This window comes from Anastrepha ludens, chromosome 3 (genome assembly GCF_028408465.1).
Source record: "Anastrepha ludens isolate Willacy chromosome 3, idAnaLude1.1, whole genome shotgun sequence".
Lineage (NCBI taxonomy): Eukaryota > Metazoa > Arthropoda > Insecta > Diptera > Tephritidae > Anastrepha > Anastrepha ludens.
The window spans coordinates 88,030,407-88,057,071 of record NC_071499.1 but is presented as its reverse complement, the minus strand read 5'-3'; the positions used below and the strand labels follow the sequence as shown (position 1 = coordinate 88,057,071).

Here is a 26,665-nt window from a genome sequence, read left to right as displayed (position 1 = left end):
AAGCTAGAGAAATATCTACATAATTTGCAAAAATTGAGTTTCGCCAGGGAAAACCTTTGCGGTAGAAACCTTTTTTATGCTAGATGATGTATCAATTATCCAATAAGCGTAAACATATTGATATTTTGGCATAAAGATCTTAATGGTTTGTAATTTGTTTTACATCTCTAAAAATGTGAACTAATTGCTTTGATACTCAGGAGGGAATTTTAGTTCAACTTCTGCCTGAAGAAATTATCCATGTGAGCAGTTTTAAGAGTGATGATTATTTTGAAAAAAATGTTTTCTATTTAATGTGAAGTACAATCGATATAATTAAGTTTTGAATATAACTTCAATCAAATGGCCTTCACAGCTTTTCTTGCAGGAACGAATCCCATGAACTCAATTTTAAAGCTCATTCTCCACTAAAGCAGGTCATGCGTTACGAACGGCATGCCGAATATTGACTTTCAAAGCATGAAGAAGAGAATCTTGTTTTTTTTTTTTTTCAAAAAAACTAATAACTTCAAAAACCCCCAAATAAGGTAGTCCAATGGTTATGCTTCGCAAAGGTGATATCAGCGATCCATTCACTACCAACGCAAGGCAAGATTGTCCCCTGTCGCCCGTTCTCTTCGCCAGCGTCCTTGGTGGCGTCATGAGCCAACTGCCCCTACACAAAAAAGGCATCGTAAGGACTTTCACCAGACATCTTGAGGGTCTGGACTTCGCCGATGACATCTGCCTCCTCTCTCACAAACTCTCTGACATGCAAGCGAAGGCGCACAAACTAGTCGCGCTGGCACGCACCGTGGGACTGGAGGTCAACATCGCCAAGAGAACAAGGCCATGAGAGTTAACCACAATAACGCAAGGCAGATATTGGTTGACGGATTCGTTGAAAGCTTCTGCTATCTCGGCTATATCATCACGGCAGACGGTGAAGCAGATGAAGATGTCAACTGCAGCTAAACAAAGCAATGGCAGCATTCGGGCGAATAGATGCAATATGGGAAATTCGCAAATCTCCAGACGCACTAAACTACGAGTATTTGGCTCATACGTAAAGGCAGTATTGTTGTACGGAAGCGAAACATGGCTGGTATCTAACACCATCACACAGAGGCTACAATCCTTCATCAACAAATGCCTCCGCATCATCTGCAGAATATTCTGGCTAAACACCATCAGTAACAACGCACTGTGGAGATTAATAGGTCACACACTGAGAAAGCCACCAGATAGCTTCACGAGGATGGCACTGGACCGAAACCCGCAAGGGAGCAGAGGTCGCGGTCGACCAAAAAACTCATGGAGAAGGTCGATGCTGCGCGAACTATCAGATGCCGACATCTCATGGGACGGTGCAAAAACAACAGGCCTTATGCTCCCGAGAGGAGTGAACAAGGAAAAAAATGGTCTAAATCACGTCTTCTTGGAGGCCACCCAATGTCAAAATTTCTAGAAAGAATAGAATCGTGAAACTTTTTCCGCAATGACTCGATTGTTCCACGTGCTCCGCCTTGTTGGAAGAAAATGGTGTCAAGCCCAACTTCTCCCAATTTCGGTCATAATTCCACCTAGCCAAAAACCACTCCATACAGTCATATCTTCCAGCGAGTCTTTGTCTCATTGCCACTTGAGTATTATGCAAAGAAAACGTACGCTGGACGTTTTCAACAACTCGACAATAGCGGGGCACGGGTAGACGATTATTACGAAACAAACAAAAGTGCACGAAAAGTAGTAAACCGGAGAACAATTATTTTGATAGTAAAATTTAATTATTACTTAAATTGACTACATTATATGAAAAGTTTAAGAAAGTTTACGGAAGTGGATTACGTATTTTTTTCGCTTTTTGAATTGTGAAAAGCATTGGCTCACTTGACATGGAATCGCTCATACACCAAGATTGGTTGTTAAGTCTTGAGGTAGATTAGAATAATAAATATATATAATCGAAAATATCTTAATTGTTTTTCGCAATATTGTCCAACAGGATTAATACACTTCTGCATTCGTTTCAACCAATTTTTGAAGCAGTTGATTGAAATTGTATGGTATCCGGCGTGAATAAGTCTTTGTAACGGCCAAATATTCATACAATATTGAATATATGCGAGTGAAAGTATTGCCCAAGTAGCATTACCTTAGTTCCCTCACTAGATTCAGTAGCTCTACACCAACGAAAGATTACGGGCGGAAAGGATTAGGTGCCTAATACATATAGTATGATATATGTGATTTATGGCCCTTTTAAATCGTTTTCCAGTATCATCTTGTATTTGGTTTGTCTGTGAAATATCTCTGCGGTACCTCAACCCATTTCAAGCCAAAATTTTACAGTAACGAAAGAATGAATAACACGAAAAGTTATAGGAATTCCATTATGAAACTTTCAAGGATTGCTGAGTATAGTCTCAGTTCTTATAAAATAAAAAAATAATTAAAAAAAAGTAGAAAATAAAAAAATTAGTAAAAAAATAAAAATTAAAAAAAAATTTTTTTTATAAGTAAAAAATAAACTAATAAAAAAATTAATTAAAAAAATAAATAAACAAAAATAATTAAAAAAATAAATAAACAAGAAAATATACATAAAAAATAAATTTAAAAAAAAATATTTTTTTAAATATATTTCAAAACAAACATTTATTTCAAGAACTACAACAAAAAATGTACCGAACATTTTGAACAAAAAAAAAAAATTTTTTAAATTCAAAAAAAAATATTTCATTGTTAAGAAGAATCGAAGACATTTTACTTTGAAAAACACTATATCAACCCTAACCACTACATACGTTCAACATTGAATAAATCCCAAAATAAATCATTTCTATTTCAAAATTTTCTCCATGCACTTCTTATACACTCAAGCCTACAAATAAACCGATTTTCAGAAAAATCGACGAAAATGTACGAAATACTTGAATCACTTGACAGGGAATCGCTTATATTACAAGTACTACACAATGGATTTACATACATACATATGTACATATGTAGAACTACAAACGATTTTTTTTTTGTTTTCAAACAAGAATATACCAGTATTTATTTCTCTTGGCTTTTCATCTAGACTCCTCTCTGCTTAAAACACATTCACAAATCCATCAAAGACTTAACTAAACCACGCAAATAATTATTTATGTAAAAAAGTAATCCTTCGCTTGAGTCAATCAATAATGAATTAGCTGGAATGCGGTGTAACATTCGCAGCACAGCACTCCAAAGGGCCTGCCACTCAGTCAGCCAATCAGTTAGTTAAGTGTGTTTGTGTGCGTATGTATATGTGTGTTGTGTTAGTACATCAGTGAGCGCATGCAATTTTCAATGAATACAAAATCAATATAAAATCAATGTTGCCTTTTTGTATACTAAACTTCGAAGCTGTGCGCGAAAAGCAACCGCAACAGCAATAAAGCCGGACTTCTGTCGAAATCAAAAGGAGTTCGTTCATACTCCATAGCTCAGACTCTCTACGATGTGCATCCTGCAGCCACACGCCAAGACATTAAAAAGTGTTTCATAATGAACCAACCAAGAGCATTTGGTGTGGCAGGCAATAGGAACTCAGGCGTTCGCTTTGCCTCGTTGGTTCTTTTTTATGTTGTCTCCTGCTGCAGCTGATAATGCCGTGAAAAAACCGCAGACAGGTTATTTGCGTGGTTAGCGATTTGTTATTAACATTTTATATTTTGCTTTTTTCGCCTTATGCTTTAAAAATTTGTCTGCCGTAGACATAAAAGCAGACCGACTAACGCCAGTCAGTGGTGGGCAACTGCTTTCAAAGGATATGGTGTAGATGGCTGTCGATATTGGCAGCGAAAAATCGGTAAGGGTTAAACAGCAGAAATTATTTAAGATTGAGGCATGAATGAAGTGATAAGAATCCAGCATGGTATGTTGACGACTTCAAGTGAAATAAATATGATTTTTATTTTAATATTTTACATAAATTATTTCACTATAATGGACATTGTATTCATCTAATTGAAAAGGTTGTATATTTAATTGTATATTTATACTTTAAAGATTATATGATCTAGCCTCATTGAACTTCAGGATCAACTAACTGGTTTGACAGAAAAAAAGAAAGCGAGATTCTTTCAAAAGCAAAGTCTAACTATAAATTAAATAACTAAGTTCGATACTTTTTATACTCTTACCTTTGGCTGCTAAACATATGAAGGCCTGCGCATGTTGTCTTACTTTATCGAGGCTCAGATCTGGACATTCTTTACTCATAATTGGCAGGCGGATTAGTAACAATTCAAGAAAATCCAAAGGCGTCACGGATGATAAGTCCCAGCCGAGTCGACTAAGCACGAATAATTCCCATTTCTGCAATAGAGAAAAAAATAAAAAAAACGTCGATGATTAAAGAATATATTCAGTGATTATTCCTCAAGTAATTATATTTTTGTTATTAATTATAAGAAGTATGTGAAAAGTTATAACATTCAACAATCATTTGGTATATGACATTACGATGGAGAGGATGTCGACATTTTCACTTATAACCAGACGACTATAAAAATCCTCACAAAAATGTCGACAACCGCCATTGTAGCCATGAAGAGATATGAGATAGTTGAGACATGGGGGTAATTGTACCGTTGCGGCGTAGAGGGAAATTTTAAAGCTGATGAAGTTGTGCGACTCTTCACTAAACTAAGGGCATATCACTCATTTACTTCCATAGTGCGGTAAGCCAAAAACCAAAATGTAGAGAAAAAAGGCTTCAAAGTTTTCAATTTACTATGCCTCCCTAAGTAAAAAAAAAAGCTGCGTTCATTTCTGCATATTTATCTAAAATAAAACAAAAATTTTTGAATTTTTTTTTGGTATTTGATGAACTTTGTCAACCTGTCAAATTGCTAGCAATATAAATTTGCTATTACTGGGCATTGTCTGACAGGCAGAAAACATTTTTATAGAAGTTGTCATGAAAATGGCAACCCAAAAATTAAAATGAAATAACAAAAAGAAAAATTATAAAAACAAATATTTAAAAGTGAAGCAAAATAATTATTTAATTGAAATGTAAAACGCAAAATTATTGCATTAAAATTTAAACATTTTTGTTTGGTACATTTTAAATTTTGCTTTCTGTTTTCGTTTTGATATTTAGTTGCTTAAAGAAAATCAAATGAAATAAAAACAAAATTAATCAATTAGAAGTTTAAAATAATAAAAAATATTTAATTTCAAGGATTTCATAAAAAAATTGAATTTAAAAGAATGATTAAAAAATTATTAATTATAAATTTAATTATTTACATTAAATTTTAAACAAAAAATTTGAAAAATTTATTAAAAAAATATCAATAACTTGAAACAAAATATGCAAATCAACTACAAAAATAAGTAATTAAATATTTAAAATAATTAAATAATTATGCCTAGTAAAGATATGTACGTAAGCGCTTTTAACTTTTCAATTTGACTGCAATGCTGATATTTCAGTAGGTTAATGAGTTATGGCTATGTAATATAATAATTGAGGAAGTCATTACAATGAAAATCGCAAAAGGTAATTTATTAACTTGGAACGAAGAAAAAACCTAAACGTTTACCATTTGTTACGGAAAAATAACAAATGACTAACTCCCGACTGTTGTATGCTCAGCCACTCTACACGCACACATGCATATGTATTCCACATATATATGTATGTATGTATATATGCAACATTTAACAAGTAGAACTTACGATAAGAGAATTAACCACTTTTTACTATAAATGTTTTTAAAATACGTTGACTTCATAAAACTTTTTTATTTCGATATTTTCCCTGTCACTTCACCAACTAAGTGTAACTACTATACTCGCACATACCAACAGCTATAGCTAATCGCCACTTGGCAAATAAGAGGAGACAAACATTTATGCGCATAATTTTAATACAATTTATGCAAAAATTACCCACTTCCTAGTACTCCCCGCAATTGATTTGTCGTTGGAAAATGCAGAAAAAGAAGAATGTTTGAATTTTAATTGCAACTGATAAGCGATGGGGGGCATTGCGTATGAGCAGGCCACTTGAAGTTTTTGCTTGTTTTTTTGAGTAATTTTTAAACTTTTCTGTTGGCTCTTTTTGCTGCTTCTTAACTACTACGTACTTAATACTGACGGTTGGAGTTGAATTTGTTTGTTCTTCGTTTTTTGCTACATATTAGGAAAAACCCAAATTGCTTGCGCCATCGTTAGATACCGCGTGGCAACTTTTTGCTAGCATTTGAATTTTAATTGGTGGTATATTTATAGGTGATTATTATGGAGTTAAAATTTCCAATTTTTTCTATTAACAATTACTATATACTTATGTATTTCTACTGTTTTGTTGCTCTGCATAGTTTTATGTGGCATTAACGAAATAAAAGCCTGGCAAAACTTGGTGACGTAGACGTCGATGTTGAGGTGGCGGTGGTGGCGGCATTTGGTCATATTTTAGCAGGGGAAAAATTAGTGGCGCAGAAAATTCTGAATTTAGGTTAGTAGAATGTGGAACAAAGTGTTGCATAGTTATTAATAATTAGTTGCAACAAAGTGTTGCAATAACGGTGGCGTTATCTCCGCACTACTTATTATGTAGACCGGCACGAAGTGCGTAAGTAAACTATTTTAGTAGTAAAAGTCAGAGTCAGCAATGAAATAATACTTAAAAATTTAAAGTTAAAAATAAAGGTTTTAAAATTTGATAATTGGGAAGCTATTCAATGCTAGAATTAAAGGTTTAGGCCAGTGTCGAAATTTCATAAAACCAAATTTTGTTGCTTAAAAGATGCAGGAAAGGTATTAAAGGCTGGAAAAATGTATTAACACAACTGTTTTGCATTTTAGTGCAGCTGATCTCAATTCTAGGCGTAGAGTAACAAACATCTTAAACGCGTTTTTCTCGAAACTACTTCTTTCAAGTCGGCCGGACTCATAATTCGCACAAATCGTGGCTGACTGACTTGAATTGAAATTGTTTATTCACGGTTACATTTTTCATGAAAAGGCAGATGTATTTTTTTTTACAAAAATTTAGCATACCAATACATAAGCATCTATACGATGTATGTAGGTATGTATAAAAAATTATAAATATTAATTTGTAGCAAAATAAATACACAATAAACTGTTTTATGGTCGCTCTACAGATCCTGGGCGATGCTACGACTACTAACATGCCTGTCAACTTCGACCGCATTTAACAAGATCGCCTCTGCTACTACGTGTGATGAGCGTGATGAGCTATAAATCTATATTTTTATCGAAAAGTCTTCACAAACTCCTTTGCTCTTTTTTTCAGTGAGTTGAACAATTAATTTCGTGCAAAAGATGGAATTAACTCATGAAAATTTTCCTACGATGATGTATTACGATAGTCGACGTGAATTACCGAGACAGGAGAGCAATTTTTACCGTTGACGCACCACACTTAGCCACTGTGACATGCCTGTACAACCTGCTGCAACATGGCCGTCGATTCTTGCATGATGAATTTCGCGAAGGTCAACCAAAAACGGTTGTTGTTCCAGAAACATTCGATGCTGTGCGTCAATTGATGACGCAAGATCGTCATGTGCATATCGAGAAATATCTATTAGTGACACCAGCATACATTCGATATTAAACATTACGTCGTCAAACAGATTTGTTCTCATTGGATATTGCATAATTTGACAATTGCCCAAAAAAATGGCTAGTGTCGATTGGTGCACAGAAATGTTGGAGAAATTCCGCCGTGGTGGCTCAAAACACATCTATGATATTGTAACAGGATACAAATCATGGAACTATTCATGTGAGCCGGAAACAATGCAGCAATCGCTAGTATGAATGTTTAAAGACAAGTTTAATCCAACAAAAATTGTTCACAGAAGAAGCACCTCAAAGCGAATAGTCACCTATTTTTTCGGAAAATCTACCAGCTTTACCATTAGCGCAATTTAAACAATCAATTTTGAGTGGCACACAACCATTTGTTGGCCAGACAAAATTTTTCAGAGAATTTGGGGAAACCAAACGACGAGGACGAATTATCCCTCACCAACACAGTGCGGGCGGCTCTCACGTATCGGCTCACACAAGAGTGTTTTAGCACTCAAAATATCAAATTAATGGCTCACGCCTCTAACAGCTCCGGTTTGGCCGATTATGCCGATTATTTTTGTTCCCGAACATTAAAAATAAAATGCTAGGTCAAGCCTCAAGCAGCTCGTTTTGTAGTTATCCACTTCTGAGTGGCAAAGGTGCTATGAAAATTTAATGAAGCGAATGCAGATGTGTATTGACTTCTAAGGAGAATGTTTTGAAAAACAATAACGCCATTTTCAATATTATTTTACAGCTTTTATTATTGGGCGCAAAATGTAAAAGACAACTCTCGTATGCGTTCCAAAGTGTTATTAACCGTAATGTACAAAAATAAAAAAACCAAATAGACTTTACATTCAATGCGGTATCTGTTGGAGATGAAAGTAAAAACATGGATTTCCATTATATGTATATCCATTTACATAATATTTTTTTATCTGAAAAATGTGTTTTTATTATTCCTTTGATTCAAAGAATCTAATCAGGCACTGTAAAAGGCAAACAAACGATAATATAAATAAAAATAATTTAATTTACAATCGAAACGCTTTATTTGGAGGCATTTAGTTATTCGCAAAAGTAAAGTGCAATTTCATGAAAGCAAACGTTAATGTTCACCAGCGAGGCTAATATGCTTAGAAAAAAAAAAGCAAACAAGCGAACAAACAATCACCCTTTCAGGTGATAATGAAACGGCGCATTTACAGGTACCATAAGGTATTTTATAGAAATTATGTGTAAACAGGTATATATGCACATATGTATGTATGCATGTAAATTTGTAAACTTGTAAGCAAGCATGATTACATGCATTGATATGGCCGACCATAGGAGAGCAGCAAAGTCAAGCAACAAAACTGAAAGGTAAAAAAGACGCCTCCTCCACCTTGAACTGCACAAATAGACATACATATGTATATGTAAGTACACAAAATTACATAAGTATCTAAGCACATAAGTGGGCATTATTAAATATAAACGTGCTGTTGCATTAATTCTCTAGAAGCGTTGCAGTGTCAACGTCGTCGCTTACAATTGCAATGAGGCAGTGCACAGTTGGCGCCTTTGTATTGATTTTTGCACGGCACAAAACGCTTTTGAATAGTATACAAATTTGTAAATATGTTTACATGCACATATACATACAGTGTTGGCAAAAAAAAATGTATATATTTTATAATAGCTAATGTTGCCACGCTGACTATTAGGCGGTCCTGGCATATGTCAAAGTCACTGATTTCCACTTTCTTCTGTTGGTTGTTTTGCTGGCTGTTTGTTTAGCTTGTGTCCAGGTGAGATTGTTGCTGGATAATTTTTGGTGAAGACTTTTTGGCGTAGCCAGGACCCTTTGGGCCGCCCTCTGCGCCTATAAACTTGAGGTTTTCGTTCTAAGACCATTCCTGAAATTTCTCGCGCTGGTTTTCTACGAGTATGCTAAGAGTTGTTGTTCAGCTCAGTTTACTGGGCGTCACTGCTCGAAGTATTTACTTAACCTCTAAAAACTTTGCGACATATGACAAAACGACACTTATGACACCTTATGAACCACCAATTTGTGTTTTTTTTTTTTTCTGTTTTTATTACAATCAATCCTAGTTTGTGCTGTTAATTAAAAAGTCAAATATAGCCCAACTCAATAAATAGAAATTCTATGGATTTATGGAATTTAATGATGGTTTTGAGGCGCTTATGTAATTTGATTAGAAAGAAACACGCATGATTAGTATAACTCTTAATCAGGGAGTAACTCCATCTTCAGTTTTCTTCCTCCTTTAATAAATTGGCGGCCGCCGTAGCCGAATGGGTTGGTGCGTGATTACCATTCAGAATTCACAGAGAGGTCGTTGGTTCGAATCTCGGTGAAAGCAAAATTAATAAAAACATTTTTCTAATAGCGGTCGCCCCTCGGCAGGCAATGGCAAACCTCCAGAAGTGTACGCGCCAATTATTTATTTTTTTTATTTTTTATATTTTTCTACAGAGTTGTATTTGCACAAAAATACAGCAATGCTTCAAGTAGTACAGGGGTGCTTCACATAGCTTTAGCTGGCATTTGCTGCTCTACAGTTACTATAATCATTTGGATCGACAGTATGGTTGATATTGATTTTAATATTAATGTGCACTTCTTTTTATCACAACTGTATATACATTCCCAGCAGTTAATCTCCCTTTTATGAGGCAAAAGCAAGACGGTCTAAGCATTTCGTAGCATAAATTCCGGTTGGCATTGAATATTGACAATGCGACAACAATGCACCAACAAATTGCACAATGCGGAATATATGTATGTTTGTATATATAAATATAAATATACATGACCATACAAAAAATGTATACCACCACTTCGAGTGATAAGGAATATCTTTGCGCTCTGATAAAGCAATAATTAGAATGAATGCACACTTGTACATACATATATACACACATACCTATTCAATGACAATGGGACACCTTCACTATGCTTGATTAGACACAAAGTTTGTTTGAATTTTGCAAAAGAAAACAAAAAAACCAAAAACGAAAAACGAACAACGCTTCAAAGTATACCTCATATATCATACAAGTGCACTGATACGTGCGAGCTCATAAATATGTATGTACACATGTATGTATGCGCATAATTATTGCACATGAAGTACTACGCTTAGTGGGTAAAATTTGCGATGCCGTCTATTTATTGTGCTTTTGTTTCAATTATAAACTTTATACAGTTGTTTGAATATGTATTAGATGAACTTAGGTAAATTTGCTAGAGTCGAGTTGAAGATCTGTTTGCACTGTGTGTGCGCATTCCGCTACTAGCGACTCTTCAATGTGTTTTTTTACTACATACTATATACACCTGTGTTCAAGATAAAAGAAGCGCGACGAATTACCAAATTTTAACTATTTTTTTTTTTGCATTCATCTTTGTTCATATTATTTTATTTTATTACAAAATTGACAAAAATTTAACAAATTTCAAAAAACTACATTTTATTACATATTTTCACATTTTTTTAAGGAATTTTGAAAAATTCTGGATATGCAGTTTTATAGTATGTATATTCAATTTTAAAGTAACAAAGTGTAAGTTTGATGCCGCTCACAAATCTTGTTGATTTTTGACAATTTTCTTTAGATAGGACAATTGAAAATTTCCTTCCATATAAAGCACATGTTTGGGAGTCTTTTATATGAAAGAAAATACTCAATGCAGCAGCGAAAAATTTGATCAAAAAACAACCAGAACTCTGAGCAAATTCACCTTTGTAAGACATATAGATTTCATTTTGACAAAAGCAAAAAAATGTTCTTTAGCTATTGTAATTTAGTAAGAAGGCAGGGTGGACTATCGAACTGCATTAAAATAAATATTTACAAACAAATAATTAGACCAATCATATCTTATGCTCATCCGATAAGGTTCAACATTTCGTCGAACCAAATGGAGAGACTAAGACGATTTGAACGATATGTTTTAAGAATTTGTAGCGGTCTTAACCGCCAACCATACAGAAGTGGTACTTTTCGGAAAAGAGTTTCTAATAAAAGTTTATATGAAAAATGTAAAATATCACGCATAGACTTTTTCTTAATGAAATCGTCAGTATGATTTGTTGATAAACTGACATTCATAGAAAATGAACTGATAAACAAATATCTATCAAAGGCAAGGGAAATATCATTACCTCTAACAGAAAAACATTTATCACCAATATATTTAAAAATACTAAAAAATAATAATATGTTACATAAAAATGGTAAAGCAATATATTATCAGAGGCGATACAATATTTACAACTTCAACGATGAAAATTTAGTTTATAACATTGATCAATTTATAGCCAAATAAATTATAGAAGTTTAGTATACGTTATCTCCTTTTAAACCCTTTTTGGGAGAATATAAATAAGTTTTAAAATTATGCCAAAGACATTCCAAATAATAATGATAACCTATTGTATAATCAAAAGAAAAATAAGTTTTAAACTCCTAGATAAATACAAATGTATGTTAGGATAATGCTAAATAATCTAATTTTATCATAACTTTGTAAACTCCTATGTTAAAATGATTTTGGGCAATAAATGAAATGAAATGAAATGAACTTTGAGCCACTTTAAATGCGCACTTATTATTGAATTAATTACAAACCTGATTGATTTTATTTTTCTAAAAATTCTAAATAAGAAGTTGGAAATCTTGCTCAATTTTTTTTTGTTTCTATTGGTCAAGTTTTTGTGAATTTTGTACAAAGCTTAGATCTTTGAATTATATGACTTGAGAATGCACTATAATTTTACAAACAAAAAACACAAAAAAAGTTAAAACTTGGTATTTATTTTAAAGACAGGCGTACATGAATTTTTTGTAGAAAAAAAGCAAAGTGGATAATTTATTCTACAATAACATTTTGGGAAACGTTTTATATTGTCTATATGACTATCCTGTGCAAAAACAAATATACATATTATACTTTTTAGCTGCCCCATTCGACTCACTGTGTGAAAAATATTGTTTTTCTCGACTTAATACGTAAACTTGTAGTGATTGGCCTTGATTCTAATACAAATGCGCAAGGTGGCGCAAAATAAAGCATCCAATTTTGTTTTTGAAATGCTTTAAATAAAAATATTGGTAATTCCTTAATTCTCTAGCAGTAACCACCGAAAACTCAAAAAAATACGGGGTATTATGTTTGATCCGCAGATGAAATAAACTTGCGAAAGATATGCTTCTGCTGAAATACCTGCATGGTTTTGAAACTATTTAATTTTATTTTTTGTCATCTAAATTTCGAGTAGGAAATTTTATAGCCCATTGAATTTTTGTATTACAAAAATATGTGCAGTGCTAATTTTTTTACTGAAGGTTTAAAAACTGTTTGGCTATGCCGCCGCGATGTGCAACAGAATGATAAGAAACAATTTATTTTTCATACTTCAATATGGCATGTATCGAAAATAAATACACGCTTCCTTTGAAACCACTAAAATAAATTCTTAAAGGTAGGCCTTTTTTCGGCCGATAGACCGGTATGACCCAAGACGAATCCCCACGAGGTAACTTCACTATAGCATCTGATGTGTTTTTTTTTTGCGATTTGCTGGATGGAATGTCAAAGCCTCCTACTTCTTTGATTGTTTACATGCTCATTGACAATTACCATAGTTGACAATCAACAGCAAGGTGCAAAAACCAAATGCATGTAAAAGTTTCCCACTTCTATGAATTTGCCTTGGTATGACCCATTCCCAAGTTACATTAGTCACAAATTAATCCAAACCAGTCCCTCTAAACTTATTCAAATCCATATTTCTTTATCATTTCGGAGAGATTTGTTATTAGTTACCTCATCTAAATTTCTATCTGCGTAAGTGTTAAGCTCTGCAATCGAAGTCACTCCCTTTGTTTTCGAAATGATTGGCCGGGCTTACTTCAGATGTGTCTGTCAGCTTTCCCACGGTGCAGCAACACGACAGAAACATGATCTTTCACGCATAGTTCGCATAGTTTTTGTGCTTAGCAAATTGTTTAACGACTCAGTGACTTGGAAAATATTACATTTTTATTAAGCAATGCACACCTCCCTTACAGTGGAATAGTCGAACAGCCCATATCAGAAACGTTGGAGTAGCGTTAAAATTTTTATCGCATCAATGTTTTGCCCCCGCCTCATACTTGATTGAGAAATGGAAATCTATAGTCAACATTGTTGGCAGTTTTAATGCCCTTATGTGTAGTGCGCATGCCTTTTTCGCAGAAATGATAACAACTATGTAAAACCGGCAATAAAATTCTAGACAACAACAAAACTCAACAATCGGAATGCCAAGCTAAGATATGCTATAGCGCATAAAACATAAACTCGTATCCTGCCGAGTGCGCTCGCTGCTTTCCCCGCCATTCCACGGCGTCTCGGTTTAATTCTACCTCCCGAAGCTTGACAGGCAAACCATAAAAAATTACCAAGCGGAAATCGGCACTCCAACCGATTTCAAACGAATACAAAAATGCGCATCTCCATCGTTTGTCTTCGTACTGTTCATTTTTTCTAATTCTTCTTGTATTCCTTGCTAAATAAAATTTTATTGCTTTGCATTGCTTCAAACCGTCATGTCGAAAGGAACTTGTTGTGGATTCTTTTTAATTTTTTTTTTTTCGTTTTTTTTGATTTCTCGTAGCCAACACATTTACATTTACATTACAAGTCCATTCAATTTTTTCATTATTGTTATTGTTTTTGCTTTGTTTTCTTTTCACTTTTTGCATATTTTAATTTTTTCACATGTCAAACGCTTGTCCTTGTCTGTCAAAACGGCGCGCAAAAGCGTTGGAAGACAACGTACAGTGAGAACGGCCATGCGTAGAAATGTGCGAAATGCGAGAGGAGGATTGTCCTCAGTACATGATTCACACACCACCCTCTGACGTTCCAGCAACTCCCAACATCATCAGCGCTTATACGGTTCGGTGTGCTAAACTGACGGTGGTGTCGATCTGTCTGCCTGCCCCCCGCAACATGTCTGCGCAATTAAATAGTAATAAACTTGAGTTGTCGTCGGTGCGAATGTCGTCAGCCGCACAGTAACGCAGTCGTGACAGCCGCAAAATGAAGACGAACGTCTGTAGGGGCGTTATCGTTGTCGTGGCCACAGCTACCGCTGCCCCACCATCAACGCCAGTGTCAACTCTATCATCGGCCAGGCCAACAGCCAACAGCAGTCACATTTACATTCCAAGCAACGCGTCCACATCAAGCAAGTTCCCCAGCAAAAGACTAAATCGCGCATTTCGCGGACTTTGGAATTACCGAATGAATGCCGCCCATCACTATATTGTTCGCCTGTTGGTATTGCATGGTGGTAAAAATCCTCTCGCCTCTGATACGCATGTGCAGACATTGGCATGTTGGCAGTGCCCCCAGCTACATGCAGCTCGTCATCAAGAGCAGGCGAAGAGTGAGGTATGCGGACAGTGAGTGAGCTACTGAATGTCTGTCGCTGGTTTGCCAATTCTGATGCCCGCTGCCGTTACGTCGCACACCCCGTGGCCATTTTGGCTGTGCCTGGAATTCTTAAGCAATTTTTGTATGCTGTGTAATTTTTATGAATGAATTGTGAGCAGCTCAACAACGACCATGACGATGATAGACTAAGAGCGATCAACAACAACAACGGACGCGGCTTCGCGGTAGTCGATTGGTTTTATTTGCATTATTTTCTTGCATACATAGCTGGCTTATTTTCATTTTCGCTGATTTTTGTACGATGAACTTTGCTTGTAAAAAGTTAAGACCTACCCAACAATCTACCGTCCGACCCCCTGCGTACCCCAAACGACCAAACAACCGACCGACCGACCCGCCAAACATTCCAACCTGCTTGTCGTTGGGCACTTTCATTGAAGCAGTGCGTCGGCAACATGTGCCTGCTTACAACAACAATGTTTCCATTGCAATTGAGCGGCGGCTATGAATGTGCGTACGTAATGCATACAGATGTACGTCCATGTGTAGTTCATATTTTTCATTTATTTCATTAAGCGCTGGCGTGGTTCAGCGCTTCACTAACTCTCCGCAAGTCAACCACATCCTAACCAAACACGCATCCATCTCACGTTGTTGTATTGACATCGACATCGGCTGTGGCTGTGGCTGCGGCTGCGACTGCGGCTACGACGAATCAACATGTGTTTTCTGCCATCCGTCTTCGTCGGGGCACCCGCGCTTTTGTCCTTCCTCTCATCATTCCTGCCAACGCCTCGCACACTTTAACAGCTCCATTGGATGACGCTGTTGCGCCGGCTCGTCGTTCATAACTTTCTCAAGCCTTCGACGGCGGCTACAGCGCAGAGCTCGCGGCACCGTAGGCGATTGCTGGTTGTAAAATAAATTCTCATGTCATTCGAATGTTCATACGACTTGTAAGCTGCTGTCTGTCTGTCTGTCTGCCTGCTTGGCTCTTGATTGTTGCGTGTTGCAGGATGTTGAGTTAAACAATTCGCACCCCCTAAAGAAAACGCGTTCAGTAATAAGGCGGCAAGGGACACAGGCAAACCCAGACAGAGTCGTAAACAAAGGAATATGCAAAGCGACACTTCGCGAAAGTGTACAAAAAACGATAGTGCACAGTCGCATACAATATAACTAATGAGCGGAAGGACAGACAGACAGGCAGACCGGCAGGCAGTCAAACTGAGGAAAGCGACAAACCTCGGCCTTTATACAAAGCGGTAGACGAGTCCACACGCATGGTATATGATTCGCTAGGCGGCTATTATGAGGTAAGCGACGCGGAGAGTGTCCATTAATAGAGATCTCAGCAAAGTAGAACAAGTGAAAAGCTTTCAAATTAAACTCAATTAAAAATCAAAACATTTACATGGAACTACTATTAGAGTCACCTGCGCATTACATTTGTACCTTATACAATTTTTGATACTTAAAGGCATTAGACGAAGCTTCTTCACACAAAAGCGTTAAGAATGAGTCACTAAACGTCAAAGCTCAATTGTCTCAATGAAAGAAAAGCTCGTGAGCATCGAACAAGTTGATCAGAAACAAGGATGATTAATTTAGAAGGTTCGCTCTTTAACTATGGTGAAAAAGAAACTGGTGAGGGGAACTTCGGCTGCCACCCTTGTCACTTGGGACATTCGGCAGCCAATTCTGCACGATTATTTCACATGTATTCACACACTCGTCTAATCAGTCGTTGTTCAGATGGCAACGAAGTGTATTTGTCGATTTTTGTTTGTATATCATCAACACATTCTTATTTTTTTTTGTAGACACACCCCTTCGACGTCTGCCCATCAGCTGATTCTGTCAAATTCGCTCAGAGCCAAATAACATCTCGAAAAATCTTTTCACCATGGACCAAAAGTAAGGAAAAGTTGGTAAAAAAATACAGCAAACAGTAAAAAAGTAAATGTGTTTTTTTTTAATATTCTCAAATAAAGTAAAATGCGAGAGATGAATGCATCGAAAGTGTCTTTACCACACATTTTCATTTTCAGCGTCTGATGCACTCGTCGCTTGCTCGCATCATTTCGCATTCGAACTATCGATATCGATAACTATGGCTTGACAAATGAGAATGGCTAACTGTGTTGACATTTACGAGTAGGTTCAGTTAGCTTGGATATAATAAAAAAATATCATTCCAACAATATTTCTGTTTTGTGTTATTATTTCAAGTTCTCAAGCTCTTACAAAAAGCATGCTATACTTTTCTTGCATTTCTTCATTTATTCATTTGTTGAAGAGAATTTCAAGAAAAAAAAAATTATCATAAGAAAAATCTCGAAATAGAAATGTCACACAACTATGGTATCAGCTAAAAATAGGGCTTATAACCTGATCTTACGGTAAAGAGCGAGCCTACCTCTAGCAAAGAAATGCATCTACCTCTGAAATCCAGGCAAAAATATTCCATTTGAAATGCTTTTTGAAGTTGGTGTTTCGAACTTTTTTTTCTTTTTACAAGTATACGTTTTTAAATCCTTTCAGTTCCTGATTCGAGTGACTTGCATATGTGTGATTTTAGCTTTTTTGGCGACATCCATTCGTGGTGGATATAGAGCTTCTTCTTAATTATGGCTATTACATTCTGATCCAACTGGGCGCCAAGTATCTTTTTGAGCGGCCACTTGATTTATTCTTCACCGAGCCAACTTCCTTAGTACGCAAAACCGTCCTTCTTCGTGCAGTGGCATAAGATGATCCAGTGATTTTCGCCAATTTTGTATACCTAATATTGAAATTTTTTAAATTCCGTGCATGAAACACCAAATAATAAAAAAAAAATGTCTAATAGCGGTCACTACTCGACGAGCTAATATATGACAAGCCTTCCGAGTATTTTTCTGCCATGAAAAAGCGTCTCATAAAAACCATCCTTCGTTCGGAGGCGGCATAAAACTGTAGATCCCTCCATTTTATAGAAAAACATCAAAACTCACACCACAAATAGGAAGAAGAGCTCGATCAAACACCCGAAGGGTATAAACCCAAATAAGATATATTATACATAGGTATATATTCCAATTTGTTTGCGGAATTCTGCGTTCGTATTTGTTTTTTTCGTAGCTAATCTAGTTTCAAGCATGTAATGAAACACACATTTCAAAGCAATGTCATTATTAAAATTTTTGTCAGGTGTTCAAAAGTTGCAGGACTTTTTGTCGGTCCTTATGGACCATCGCTGACAGACAGACGTTCTGGACATTCCACAACATGTCAGATAGGTTCGCCATTAGGAGAAGGTGAGCAGCAAGTGTCTGAGTCTGACTTGCAGCAAATGGCGTTATAATGGACTACTAAGAGTCCTTGGTGTGCGTGCGCTGCTCCTACTTTAGAGAGTGGCAGCCAGCATATGTCTAGAAACTTGTAGGTTTTAGCTTCCCACGTTTCGAATTTTAATATATTATATATGTATCATAACTTGTGGGAAAATCAAACGAACCAGTTAGTTAAGTAGAGATTATCGCCAATAATTATCTAATAATTTCAAAAGACTTCGTGCCGTTTAGCCAGTACAGCGGACAAACATAGACACGGAAAAATAAAAAAACTAACTGAGCAGGAATCAGCAACAAATCCCAAAAAAAAACGCTTGCAAACACTATATACCACCAGCCACTTCGCAACTTAATGTCTGCATTGCAAGGGGCGGAGTTGATGGGCTGAACGGTCGCACAGTTGAAGTTGTCAATTTCTTGTTCCGACAACGTCTGCCAGACTGCTGCTGCTGCTGACGACGAAGGAAAATTATGAATGTGCAGAAATATGCATATGTATGTAAGTATAAATTTCCCAAAGAAAGTGAAAACGCATTTGTTTAGTTTAGTTTGCACGCCCGCCCAGCCATCCAACGTCAGTGCGTACGCGCGCGCATTTTGTTGCATGCAACGGCCAAGAAAATTGCTAAGCAAAACATAGTTGCAGCTGAACTGTCATCTTTGTGTGAGTGTATGAGTTTGTTAGTCAGCATGTTGAAAGAAATATACTAACATATGTGTATGTACATATCAGATGCAAAGAAAATATTTAAAAAGGAAAAAGCAGCAATTATGTGCGCAAGTGCGCGTAAATGCTGCGGCAATAAAATTATCAACTATAAGAAATGTTCCCGCAATAATAAAAATTATTGTATTAGTTTTTTGTGTGAATGCAAACGTATGTGCTAGTACTTATAATTGTCATACGTGTTGAGGGCAATTAACCCGTTCAATGCGTGGACACAGCACGCAGTGTGCAGCGTGCAACATCAGCAGCTGCGTGGCAGTGAGAGTAAAATTCATGAGAATTCGTGTGAAAGACTGGTAGTGTAGACTTTGATTGAAAAAGACAAAAAAAAAACGACCGGAAGTCGTTTAGTGTGAAATTCTAGACGTAAACATTTGGACAGATAACCACAAAAAAGTGCTACTAAATAAATCAGGAGCAGCGTAGGAAATAGGATGCTGTTCATATGAATATGGCTCAATGAGCTGCGCTAGTTCGCAGAATTTGATTTTTTCTTCTGCTCTCGAAAGCTTTCATCTGCATAAATGTAATATAATAAATTCTTTAGTATTTCAACGCTTAAGTGATAAAAATTTCTAGACCATAAAATGGAAGAATGCAAAGTAGACAATGGATGATAGGTAGATGAAAATAGATATGCCAAAGTTTATCTTCGTAACTCAGAACACAAGGTAGAGCGTACAAAGGGAAAGGTATACATATTGGAATAGGGTCTGAAAGACTAAACACACAGGGCGGCAGAGGTATTAAGTAATGCAATCTAGACTGTTTAAAATCGTAGCATTCACAATTATTGGGTAACAGTTTTTAACTGCCTTTCAGTCACTTTTTTGATTAAAGACTGCAAGAAGTGAATTCACTAGTCAGTCTTGTTATACTAACTGGTAAGTTAATAAAAATATTTTAAAGCAATCAGTTGTTAAATTTCAACAAAAATATATAATACTATTTAAATTATACAACATGAGAAGGCTCACTATAATTCAAATGTTAAGCAGCATTTCTTTTGGACAGATAATCGGAAAAACTCATACCAGATCTTCCAAACTGAATCAATCATCGGAAGATTTATAATTTTTGCAAATGGCGTCAATCCTATTTGACACTTGTGAACAAGACAGTTGCAGTATATAAACAGACTAGGAACGGAGCGAGCGTAGGTCAAAATAAAAATTTCCATCACTCGAAAATATTAATTTTTGTCAAGTAAAAAAGTTATTCAAGAACAAAATTGGATGATTAATTTTGCGCCACCTTGTATAGCTTCAAAACACTAACAAATACTCTTGTATAGGAGTTGTTTTAAGACCTTCAAAACTTAAACTGCTAATACAAAACAGAAATATTGTTGGAATGATTTTTTTTAATATCATCTTTTTGATAATTTCATGGGATTTTTTTTTTTAAATAAGATATCCGGATATGTGCGCCCTGCGAACAGTCCAATTTTTGATTAAAAATAAATAAAATAAGAATTTATAAAACAAAAAAAAAAAAAAAAAAAAAAAAGAATAATTGATGCCTACATTTCTGTTAGGTGTTTGGCCCGAACTCCTCCTCCTATTTGTGGTGTGCGTCTTGATGTTGTTCCACAAATGGAGGGACCTACAGTTTTAAACCGACTCCGAACGGCAAATGGCTTTTACGAGAAACTTTTTCATGGCAGAAATGCACTCGGAGGTTTGCCATTGCCTGCCGAGGGGCGACCACTATGTATTAGACAAAACTTTTTCTATTATTTGGTGTTCATGCACTGAGATTCGAAACCTACTCATTCGGCTACGGCAGCCGCTATTTTTTGTTACTTTTTCCAATAAATCTGGCAGTGTGGCGTCATTGGCTGGCAAGTTGTGCCGTTTTATTGGAACCAAATGTCGTCGATGTTTAGCTGATTAATTTTTAGAAACAAAAACTCAGTCAACATGGCTCGATAGCGTTCGCCATATTGCCATTTTTTTTAAAGCCAATTTCCACAATTTCAGATCGTTATTCTGGCTTTAAACGATTCATGATGACTTGCCAAACCTGACTGAACAGTTCGCTATTCTCAGCTGTAAAAACTGAGTAGAGCTGCATTAAAGATATCTTCAAATAGATATAGATTCAAATTCCCATCATCACATGTAATCATCATTGGTTTCTGTTTCTCTCATTGGAGCATAGGGCCGCAATAAAACACATCCATCTGGTTCTATTTTTGGCAAGAAGCCTAATTTCGTTCCAAGTCTTTTCTGGTGCTTCCATTTTTATGGACTATTTTCCCTCGTGATATTTTTGATGAATTCCCACAACTTATTTGAAATAAGAAAAGGAATTATAAAATTTATAGACAGAGTATCATTTAAGAAATCAAGGACCAAGTACCATCAGTCACTGCGCTGCTGGAACTGTGATATTTTGGAAAAAGCAAAAGTAGAGAAATACCCGATATCAAAGAAGACTCTGGACTACACAAAAACTGTCACATAAGATATGTTCTTCGATCTGCAAAAGAACATTAGGTAATGTAGCAAATTGTGTGAATAACAACAAAACAAAATAAATAATTTGAGTTCGCATAAGCGGTTTGACCCGATTAACAGTGTTGCAAAGTAAAAAACAAAAACTCTATTTTGAATGGGCACCTAGATATTACTTGGTAAAGTCCAACTAAACACCAAACTGTGGGAACCACAAATTTAACGAAACAAACTGGAGCAGCTAGGTAAAATCGCGTAGGAGTTTTTTTTATCAAAATATCAAACAAAATACATATATGTATGTACCAAAAATTGTATTTATGATACGAGGGGTGCCTTTTATATTTCGGGATTTGGCAACCCGGGTGTTGCAATCTGACAGCTGTATCGCAAAGTTTGACTTTTTTTGGCTTTTACGTACTCAGAACGTTTTGAAATACCAGCGCTATTTATGTTGTTTACAGTAACGTAAAAGATTCATCTCGGTCCAAAAATGGAATTAAATCGTAAACATTTTCGTGCGATTATTTCTTACAATTTTCGACGTAGATTAACTCAGCAATATTGCATGGATGAACTTAATTCCTTTTTTGGCGATGAAACTCCATCAAGGACCAGTGTTCATCGATGGTATGGTGAATTCAATCGTGGTCGTAGTTCACTCGAAGACGAATTTCGTGAAGGTCGTCCAAAATCAGTTGTTGTTCCGAAAACCATTGATGCTGTGCGCGAACTGATATTGCAAGACCGTCATGTGACCTATCGTGAGATTGAGACAATCTTAGGCATTAGTGGGACCAGCATACATTGAATATTGCATAAGCATTTGACTGTCAAAAAAATTTGTTCGCGTTGGATCCCACACAATTTGTCAATCGCTCAAAAAAGGGCTCGTGTCGATTGGTCGAAGGAAATGCTCAAAAAATACGATCGCGGCGCTTCGAAACACGTCTATGACATAGTGACAGTGATGAATCATGGATTTACGCGTATGAGCCCGAAAGTAAACAGCAGTCGACTGTATGGGTGTTTCAAGATGAGCCAAATCCAACAAAAGTTGTTCCCGCACGAAGCACTTCCAAGCAAATGGTCGCCTGTGTTTTCGGAAAAACTGGACATGTCGCAACCGTACCACTAGAACAACGCAGAACAGTAAATTCTGAGTGGTACACAACCATTTGTTTGCCAGTTGTCTTCCAAGAAATTAGGAAAACCAATCGCCAAAGACGGATCACTCTTCACCAGGACAATGCGAGCTCTCACACATCGGCTCAAACAACTGCATTTTTGAGCACCCAAAACATCGAATTAATGGGTCATCCGCCGTATAGCCCTGACTTGGCACCGAATGACTTATTTTTATTCCCGTACGTAAAAAACAAACTGAGAGGTCAAAGTTGCGTACAAAAGTGCGTCGACAATTGGTTCAAACGCATGCAAAAGTGTATAGATCTTCATGGAAAATATTTTGAAAAACAATGAAGTGATTTTCGATGATTAAAACTTGTTTTTGTTCTCTAATCCCGACATATAAAAGGCCCCCCTCGCATAATTAAAAAATTATATTCACCGAGGATTCTTCAAAATTGCTCAATTCAATTCACTCTGTTTCTCGTTCACAAATTTTAACCACACAAATATATTACAATATTTTCATAAATGACACCAGTGCAAAAAAATAAGCTGTTCTGAGCGTTCTTTTGCAGGACGGTCGGATGTACACATTCAGTTTAAAATATCAGGGTATACAAATTGCATGCAGACCGATTCAAATGAATTTGCTTTGCCTCTCTTACCACCACCTAACACCATCGGTGGCGACACCGCGCAGAAATATATAAGAGCCCCCCAGACGGGCAACAAATGAAATTGACTAGCAAGCAGCCAAAGTGCTAGTTAACTAACCGCACATATACAAGCACACAAATTCACACACATGTGCATAAAAAACAATATTCATGCAACAAGTGAGGAGGCAGTCAGGATGCGAGACTGAATCGTTTTGAATGGTATTTATGAGATCGCTGCCACAGCATCGAAATGAAGCAAATGCAACAGGCAGACAGGCAGTCAAATAGCCCGACGGCGAGTCCAATTCCTAACCGCACGCCCTGTCCGACTCACTTATCGGAGTCCTCTATTGCGCAAAATTCATTCATGAAATTTAACCCACACACAGACACAAATTACTCTTGGGTATATACATATATACCACACAATCGCAAACTTAACTCACGACAGCGACACGCCAATGGTTGCAAGTAACAAATAGACTTGTACAAATGTACATACTCGTGCAAACATATGTAGAACGCAACATAAACGAAGTAGCGATATATAAAAAGTTGCCAAACAAATGGATTACAAAGACAAAATCACAACAACAGCAGTCACCAAAAGGACGACGATAACTATGAAAGTGGCAGCATTTGTTTTCACGTGTAGAGTAACTTTATATATATGTATGTATGTATGTAGAAACGGTCGCGTTTATGGTCAAACGCGAGTCTAAATGGGCCCACACTTGTGCTATAGCTATGATTATCGGCAGTCCTCTTCGAGTTTCGGCGTCGGCTCAAACGAAGTCGCTCTTTTCTTTCCCACTTTGGTTTTTTTGGTTGGCTTCAGTTTTTGTTGTCATTTTGCTGTTTTTTTTATTACATTTTATTTCAGATGAAATGTTTGCAGATAAGAGTCTACCAAACAAACAGGGCCACCGATACAAAAGAAAAGTCATATGGGGCAACGTACCCTGCAGGGAAAACTACTGAAACTGATATTTAAAGGAAATACAGAATGGCACCGGAACATCTTCAGAAAATAATCTCCAAAATGGGTCACCTTCTCAGGACGTGTAAATAAATACTAAAAGGTAAGGTAAAAGCCTTACTTCAAAGTTTATTATAGTGTTCGATAAATATTTAGAATTTCAATATTTAAAATGCTTTAATCTTTGTCCGATCTAATTAAGTCGGCTGAAGGGACACTGCGACCTAAAAGTAATTTTGCATTACAATACCACATTTTTAGTTTACCGCACCCGGCCCGTCAGATCTGTAGTATTTGCAAGCTTCTTAATTAAAGGCCAAAAAGTTTTTGATTGCTGCATTCCTAGGCTAAGTTAGATTATATTTTAGTCGTTTTTGTACCACTGCAGAGGAAAGAAACGAGAAAAGAACAAAATAGGGAAGATATGCTAGGGGAATTGCGACCGAACGATGACTATAATGACGGTTGTGACTACCTACTGGTTAATATTTAGGTGTGCTATATCAGCAGGCGCAGCAAAAAAGAGACAAGACTCAAAGTAATGCCATCTCACATCATGAATACCCCGCGCACAATGCCCGGTAAAGACACCCCCAAAATTCGAGAGCTGAGGCTTTGTCAACATAAGAAGCTCCCTTGAGCGCCTTCGATCTACTCGTACCTAGAAGCATTCCGCGACCTCACAAGTTGGTGTATTTGCGCAGCGCTCGCTGAGTTAACGCGAAGCTCACCATCCCAGGGGTCACCACTACAGGCAGTCAAGGGAATCCCAATCCTCTAATTCACAGTTCCACTTTCTAGCTAGCTCATCCACAGAAGAAATTGAGGAGAATCTCTTCTCGTCAGCTTATCTACTCACATACATATTTCACTAGTCAAACGAACATCAGCTCAAGATGAAACGATTTTTCTGCACGGGTATACATGCATGTATCTAAACATGTATGTACATATGTGTGAATGGACAACCGATTTAAAGCGTCTGCGCAACGTTCATTCGCAGAACCGCTGGCCCAACACGACATGTGATGCTACTTTAAAAAGTACAAATACAACAAGCGCCCCCACCATCATCAACATCAACAGCACCAGCTACGATTGGCCACAAAAGCGAACACACAATCCAATCTTCGTGCTTCGCACTCGGATTTTGCCATCGCCTCCGCTCGACGTACCACCCATGCAAACTTTAGAACGCAAATTCATGGAAGCGCCAAGCAAATGAACCAAAACTCAATTACTGGTTTGTACCATCACCGATCGTGTGTTCGCATACACATATTCACATACATCATTACTTACATAAGTACATTCAAATAAAGGGGTTTGCAATAAGACGGCGCACTACTGAAATGGAATAAAACAAGCCGTGTGTGAGGCATTATTTTTTTTTATAAAGGTTTACATAGCAATTAAATTATTACATAAACTGATTTTAGTGCCGCGCTAGCATCGGAGACTTTCGGCTGTGTGAGGCATTAAGAAATTCACTTTTCTTTGAAAGGCCCGTGAATGCCAATACATAATGAAAAATACTTGGCTCGCATGTTCACCGTTTCATTTTCCAGCCTCTCAACAAAGACCAGCCCCTATTGCAAACCCTTTTAACTGCATGTGCATACATACATAGTTTTGCCCTTAGCATTCTTCGTAAAGATTGGACCTCACAAATATTTTCTGCTGCCTGTTAGAATAATATTGGCGACGGTGGTGGCATTGGTGGGCACTCAGCTGCTAAGCGCGTAGGTTGGCGCGACGTTGCATTTAATTTCAAAATAAAATAAATTCGCTGGTGGCAACGTACTATCAAAAAATTGATCCACACCTCACAGCGTAATGCAAATCTATACAGATGGAACTGGTCGTGGCTGCACAATAGAACCGAAATCAGTGACTTCCAGAGTAGGCGACTGCTCTTAGATCATTAAAAAATCTAGCTAGAAACAACTAGCTTAGAATTGTGTGGGAGCTACTTGTTAGAGAAACCTAAAGATGATGTGATAAAAAACAACTGAAATGTGTCCTTTGTGTTGTTTATAACACATTTCACACGTAAGACTCCAACAGTAATCGCTCATCATATTTTGATTACTGACAAATACTCCAAGTTATCAGTATATAAATGAAGATGTGATTGCAGGCATTCTTGCTTTAATCTTTGAGTGATTTATAACAATTTTCCGATTATGGTTTTCCTGAAATATGGGTATGCGAACAATGCCATGAAATTGGGCGTTATATATTTATAACTTCCGTGTGGTTATATGAGACGCAACTTAATTAATTAAACCAGTTCCTTGTGACTGATAGATTTGTTACAATCCTTAATAATGCCTAGTTTTATGTG

The 26,665-nt window shown here is 36.6% G+C and overlaps 1 protein-coding gene across 1 annotated transcript in view; it reads right to left on the bottom strand.

Annotated features, from left to right (window-relative positions):
- The window catches only part of LOC128858409 (uncharacterized), a 123,870-nt gene that overhangs the window by 23,663 nt on the left and 73,542 nt on the right, over positions 1 to 26,665 (bottom strand). Inside the window, exon 3 of the mRNA XM_054094668.1 lies at positions 4,155 to 4,329. Coding sequence (XP_053950643.1) covers positions 4,155 to 4,329 — 175 coding nt within the window. The remainder of the gene's footprint in view (positions 1 to 4,154; positions 4,330 to 26,665) is intronic.